General features: G+C 41.7%; 1 protein-coding gene across 1 annotated transcript; it reads right to left on the bottom strand.

Moving 5' to 3' along the window:
- Window positions 1–458: 458 nt before the first annotated feature.
- On the bottom strand, window positions 459–1028 carry LOC111230929 (glial cell line-derived neurotrophic factor-like). The gene is made up of 2 exons (XM_022757825.1): window positions 937–1028; window positions 459–879 (listed from the first exon to the last, which is right to left on the bottom strand). Exons 1-2 carry the CDS (start codon window positions 1026–1028, stop codon window positions 459–461), a joined length of 513 nt encoding a protein of 170 aa, XP_022613546.1.
- Between the last annotated feature and the right edge of the window lie 6106 nt (window positions 1029–7134).

Raw genomic sequence — 7134 nt, 5'->3', positions numbered from 1 at the left:
AAAAATAAATATCAATAAGTTAATATATTCAAGATTCCATAAATACATTTCACAAGTGTCCATGTAACATATGTGCTATACAGTAGACAGAGTGAGTCTGCTGAATTGTGTTTGAGCTTGTTTCAGTCTTTTTGGTTGAGTATCCATGGAAACATTTCAAATTACACTGAACAGATTTGTGATGTAAGGTGTGGACAGTAAAGCAAATCGTGGATATTGTGATGGAGCTCAGGTTGAGAAGAAGCGGATTGGCCATCGCTTTGGGCTAGAAACTAAAGTGATGCCACCTCTTCTCCTTATTTACTCATTTACTGTTGGACTCAAGTCAAGCATGGTAACGTGTCACGCCAGAAAGTTTCCTCACAATTTCAAAAATCTGAAGAAAAAACACCCAATACCATACTTCAAAGTGGGAGTCAATGTAAAATTACACAAAGCCTAACACCAGTTTACACTTGCTACACACAGCCACACTTCCTGGCAGAGTGCTTCTTCACGGTGTGGTAAACAAGGTTGTCATCCAGAAACGAGAGATCGTCGTCAAACGCTATTGGTCGGCAGCAAGCCTGAGGGGGTGTGTCTCTGGAAGGAAGCCTCCTGTTATGAGCGAGGTTATAGAGGATTTTGTCGTAGTTGGTCTCGGACTTCCTGCAGGGTCCTGAGCAGTACCTGAATATCATTTCTTCACTTGAGCGGTAGCCCAGACCAAGGTCCGTCACGTTGAGGTGGATCTGTTTGAGCACACAACCCTGTCCTCGTCCACTGCCGCCTCCTCCTCTAACCTTCCTGCCTGTCTCCCCTCCTCTAGCTCCTCCTCTTCCTCCTTTACCACTCTGCTGGTTCACCCCCTTTGTCCTCTCCCTTCTGTGTCGGGCGCTGCTGCTTGAGTTTTCTTTGGAGGGGGAGGAAGTGGTGGAGGGTGGGGTAGATGAGGACGCGGTGGATGACGAGGAGCGACGTATTCTGCTGATGGTCACTTTGATGAAGTCCACCACATCTTCAAACTCACCCGGCAGGGGCTCGTCCATGAGGTCTGAAACACATTAAGAGGAATGGCACTCTTAGAAGGGAATATCATATTGGACGAAACCCATTGTTTACCACACCACACTGGACATTGAAGAATTGGAGTATTGTGTCAGATACCACCCATCCAAATGCAAAAATGCTAACACACATTTTTTTTTTCTGCAGTGGAATTCCATTTGAACTGATTCATCCAGTTTACAGAAGGATCCCATTCTTATTTATGCACCAGACAGTTGTATGTTTGTGTGGACTTCATTATGGCTACAGCAGCCAGTATGTATCCTTGTGGTGCAAGAGCTAAACCACTAAATTGATTAGTGGACAACTATTTTAACAATCAATTGGTTGTTAAGTAATTTTTTATAGCAAAAATTAAAGACATTCAGACATGTATGATTAAGTTTTAGACAGTTAACTGGACAAAATGAGCAATTTGAGGACATCACCTTGAGCTTTAGGAAATTGTGACAAGCATTTTTACATTTACATTATAACATTTCATAAAGTAGATTAGATTTATTCAGAGCAAGAATAATCATTAGATGCCAACCGACATCATTTATTTATGTCAAAAACTAAAAAGCATGTTTTATGTGGGCGTTCACTGTGGGGAAAGTATTAAGGAAGTAATAACATCAAAATCCACAAACTCCACTAGCTCTGACTTAGGTAACCCTAATTGGTTAGAAGGCAGAATGAGATTGGATATTGGAAATGTTTCAGTAACTGGATGCACTCTAAAATTTAAAAAGTTTTTTAGTGCCAACTTAAGTCTAAACAAAGTTGTTTTGTTTTTTTCTGAAGTGAAAATGTGCCAATAGAGTGTCCAGTTCCAAGTTTCTTCTATTTTGTAGCCTATTTTTTTAATCTATCGGACACAGATCATAATATAGGCCTAACTTGTTTAAAAAATACAAATAATTCTAGTCTTAGTCAGCCTGCTACTTGCAAATTACGTCTTGGCGTGGTTGTGGCATTTTGGCACGCCGTACAAAACCACAGGCTCTTACATTTTGCTCCTCCAGCCAGCGTCTCTTCCCAGTCCGCTGCATCCGCCTCAGCGCGGCTGATGCCGTGGGAGGTGACAGACAGGCGGATCTGAACCGGCGGGAGCTCCAGGGGACTCTCGTCGGCGCGCCCTCTCCTCTTGGTGGACGTGGACCGCTGCGGGCTCCGGAGCAGCGGGCTGGCGTGCACGGCGCTCAGCAGTATCAAACAAGTGGTCAAGCTATCCCATAACTTCATTGTCCACTTCAGTCCGACAGAAGGACATGGCGCGATGCAAAATCAACAGGTATCATCTGACAACGACGATAAACGGCATATTGAAGACGTCTAATAGCTGGAGAGGAAACGGTGCGGCGCGCTCATCAGCTCTTGTCACTGAAAATGTTGAAGATCAATGTTTTATTGCCCGCGTACTGTAAACTGCACGCTATCACTCTCATGCCAGCTGGCAATCACTCTGCAGCGTGGCGCAACATCCGAGGCGCACGAAACCTACGGCAAAAGCGTGAAACGACTTCCCTCTGAACTTGTTTGCAAACAGACGGATCCAACGACGCCTCTCGGAGGACTAAAATGATTCCCAGTTCACAGTCCCTCACTCGGGTTTTCATTCAGTTTCTATTGCACAATGCGGTGACGCAAACTCCTGTTCATCCTCACTCACCATCAATCCTGACTGAGGGGGAGCGAGAGGTCGAGCAGGAGAGATGGGGAGTGGTGGTGACGTCTAACGGTCCATCCTCTGCTTCTTCCAGTCTCCACCCATGCAGACAACACAGAGGGATGGAGTCCAACTTCATGATTGAACTTAGTGAGGGTAGAGGAGTTATGTTATGTTATGAAAGAGGCTCAGTCTGTGTTCTAGGAAGAGAGAAGTTTCACACTTTCCACTAACAATACGCCAGATTCCCCCTCCTGCTTTTGGTGTTTGGTTGATATTGGATGGGAAATGTGTTTCTAATCAGCCAGTCAAAACAGACTGGGTAGATTGTGTTGCTACTTATAACCACAGTGTGCTTGAAATCACACTGTTTTACAGCTGATGAGCAGATGATATTGTACACCAAGGGCTCTGAGCTGATGTCCACTACAGCTTCACTCATAGAGATTTCCTTTGTAAATCTGTTCCCTTCTATATTTAGCAACAGAAAATGTTATTTTGAATCTTACATTGTGACTAAGTAAGGATAAGACATTAAATTTCCATTAATTCAATTACATTGGCTTAATGCTTTTCTCAGTTTCCTTAAGTTACATGTCAAGAACCACTGGCTCACAAGGTGTAAATGAACATTTTAAAGACGTGTTAAATCGGGGAAAGATTTTATGGCTTTTGTTGCGTAATAATTGCATGTTACAATGATATAATGATGTTGAGAAACACAACAAACTATATGGATCAGCTTACCTCACATGTTTTGTGTGTGTAGATGCTAAACATATTAAACAGTTGTAAACTGGGAGCTGTAAACCAGCCATAGCATCAGTAAGAAACGCAGGACTGCTTTGTATAAAGTGGCAGATGAAATCCTTCTATTGTCACATTGTGGCCTCAACTCAGCATCTACCTCTTCAGTACTTCAGTGAACGAATGTGAAAATTTCATCTCATCTGTTCACTGTGTCAACTCATGTTGTTATTCAATCTCATCATCTTTTTTAGAAGACATAACAAGGCAGAGATGTGCATGGGTGAAACTATGATTGAAACCAGAGGAAAGATGAGTGAAAGTGATCTGAGGAGATTATGTGCCTGCGTGTCAAGTGCTCTCCTTCCAAGAGTAGTTAAAAGCTGTTTATTTCACTTTAGTCTGCAGGACAGTAAAAATAACTGCACACACAGCTGTAGTGTTTAAAGACTTTTTGTTCAGTGTGAGCAGAACAAATAGTATAGATGATAATGTATACCACATGAGCTTATTTGATTCAAAGTCCAGATGGATCAAGCTCTAGTTCATTTATATGGGGATGTTCAAAGCCAAGACTAGACCATTAATGCAGTTATTTTAAATGTAGAGTGTTTCAAGCTAATTTAATCTCTCAAAGTTGGTCCCCTATGGCACCGGAACCAAGACTTGCCATAAACACAGTTCACTTGTCTTCTGATTTCGTCCAAATGAATCCTTGCAATCCTTGAAATATACAGACCTGTCTCTCATTTGTGTTGTTCCCAGCAGCCTTCATCTTCTCTGTTCTTTGAGAGTGATTATTGTGGATAAAAAGTACATCTGCTCTGGTGCACACCCTTTTTTTTTTCCCCCAGAAAAATCTTTCCATTTCCTCCAATCTAGTTCGAGGCAGGCCTTAAACTTTACAGCAGTTCATGAACAAGCCTGATGTGAAATACATACTGCATGTCCATAGGCATTTGAACAATATATGCAGATGTGTAAACATACACGCTCGTCCATGCACCCTTGAAGTGTAGCCTTTCATGATGAATCATGTTTGTGTCAGTGCATCCGCACATGTGGGCCACATTGTATTGTAATCACTTGACTACACTGAACATGCAAAAACCATTTGAGCATCCAAATGCGCTGTTACTGTAAATTCATACAGAATAAGAGTTGACTCCTGCTTGTGTTTTTAGATGTTAGTGTACTAATCACTCAGAGGAGGCTTCCCTCTCCACTGACTTGCTCACTTAACTATGGAAATACCTCATCCTCAAGCAATTACACCCTTGCCAAGCAGCAAATATACCAAACAGATGTCCATCTCCCTTCTCGCGAGGTATGAGGGCTAATCGGGGGCTGATCTGCAATTGAATCTGTCAGCCATTTTTGGGGCTCGGTTTGACTCGCATGTAACCGGCTAATTGCACAGGTCATTTCACCCGTCATTATCGGCCAACATGAAACTGCAGCCCCAGGATGGCTTGTGGGAGGGAGGAGCTGACAGCTGGAACTGATGTCTGATTTGGGACATGGCTGCCGGTGTAGTAATTAGCAGGAAAAAAGAATGTCCTGACTTGACGCACTGACAAGGAGAGTGGGGAGATTAGCAATAATGTATTCTGCAGTTGCAAGTGCTTTAATGTCATAGTCAAAGAGCTGTTTCTTGCCATGATAGATGCACGTGGTTTGAGGGATGGTAATATCAGTCAGTCAGTTGGTCCAGATTGAAATATCTCAACAACTATTTGATGGCTTGGCATTAAATGTGGTGCACTATGGTGTTCAGAGAATAACTTCTAATTTCTTTGCTGATTCCTTCACTTTTCTCCCAGGGCTGTGGTCTAGTCAAAATTTAAATTTGTCATGGCATTTCTATCAGTCTTAGCTTTTTGTATTTGGTTTTTGTGTTAGTCCTAACACACTGAACTAAGATGGTGAACATGGTAAACATTCTACCAGCTGATCATTATCATGTTAGCATTGTCACTGTGAGGATGGTAGCATATAGCATTAGGCGCAAAGCAGGGCTGCATCGAGGTTCAGAATCACAACAAGGCTGCTAACATGGCTGTTTTATTTATGTCAGATTGATATACAATAACAGCTATTTCTCCAGCAACTGCCATGGTTAGGGCTCAGGAGCAGGGGAGGCTGTCCAGTTTTAGGCTCCAAAGGTCAGCTTTAACCACAGAAGGGCTTAGTTCACTTTGGATTCACTTAATTTAGTATGTGTATATTAACATTTAGTACAAGAAGTTACCAAAAATAAGAAAATAACCAACCATACTTGTTTAATTGTTATCAAATCAGCTCCCTGATGTCAGCTTAATTTAGTTTGACTGCAGAAGTAAGAAGTTCCCTTTGCTGATGATTTTATAGCTACTTATGGATTTGGGTGGATCGTTGAATACATGATAAAAATCACCTCCTTGGCGTGCCACAGTGGTGCTTGGAGAGTAATCCACACCATATGTAGACGGGTGCTGCTGGAGCCTCAGGGTGAGAGTGATCAGGCTTTGGAAGCTGTGAGTGGAGTGGATGCCGTCTGCTGAGCTGAACCACTGGGAGTTGACTCAGAAACGTTAAAGTGGGGTCAATAACAGTCGGTAAACAAATAGACCATTTACTCTACATTTGTTTTCAGTTTTCGTGATTGTAGGTAAATGACACATTTTCGTCAGCTATAAGTGGCTGTGTAAAACCTCTAAATGTCTGTTCATTAATATAAAAGGTGAAGAACAGTACAGTCAGTAAACTGGTTGAAAACACTGTACCCAGATGTGTTGATTTCTCACACATGTGCATGTAGGACTTAAATGCTGCCACTAGTGGACACTGTTTACCGCTGTTATTATCAATGTGTGACACATTGACAGCACATCAGAGGCATTAACACCTGCCAGTAATCGTTTTCTTTTTTCTTTATTTCATCTTCAACAACAATGACTTGCATACCTTTCAGTAACTTCCTTTTCTGCAAAGCGACTGTGTGTATCCTGTTTTTGAAGGTAAAGAAATACATGTAGGACACTGAAAGAACTAAAACGAATGCTTATGATAATTTTTTTATATGCAGGTTGGCAAAAACACATAACTGATCTGAACGTTTTGGAGGCTGGTGGATGATAGCTCAAATAATGACTAACATCAATTTATCTTTAGTGATCTCCATGGTGTGGTGAGAAAGAACCAATTAAAATCTGACAAAACATGTCACACTCTTTTGACTACAGGCTGCTGTTCTTCTCATCAAGTTAAACAATTTTCTAAACCACCAGTCTGGTTTATTTGCTTGTTTTTAGCTTAAAATAGAAAAGTAACAAATCATGTCTTTACTTGGGACAAGGCTCTTCTGAAAGCTACCCTGTGTTTCTCTCATGGTTTGAATAAGTTTGCTTACCAGAAGGAAAATGTTTTGTTTTTTTTAATTTAAATTAGATTAATATAGAAAATACAGATAGATAGACTAGTTGTTTGTCTGATAATGTTACGTGAACAAATATGGCTTTGTTTCGTCAGGTGGGTTCACCTGAGAGTACGTCCCTCCCTCTGCTGTGCGTTTGTCTTTGTCCAGGAGATGGAACCAGTGAGTTCTTCACATGCATTTCAGTGTCCATCACCTGAGCCGCTGCACATCATCTCGCTACTCTTGTGTAGTTACTCTTGGTGATAACCACCCTCATTTGTTAGATTGTTGA

The sequence above is a fragment of the Seriola dumerili genome, unplaced genomic scaffold (assembly GCF_002260705.1).
Source record: "Seriola dumerili isolate Sdu_G_001 unplaced genomic scaffold, Sdu_1.0 BDQW01000290.1, whole genome shotgun sequence".
Classification (NCBI taxonomy): domain Eukaryota; kingdom Metazoa; phylum Chordata; class Actinopteri; order Carangiformes; family Carangidae; genus Seriola; species Seriola dumerili.
Note: the sequence above shows the minus strand (reverse complement) of the source record. Positions and strands in the feature narration are given on the sequence as shown.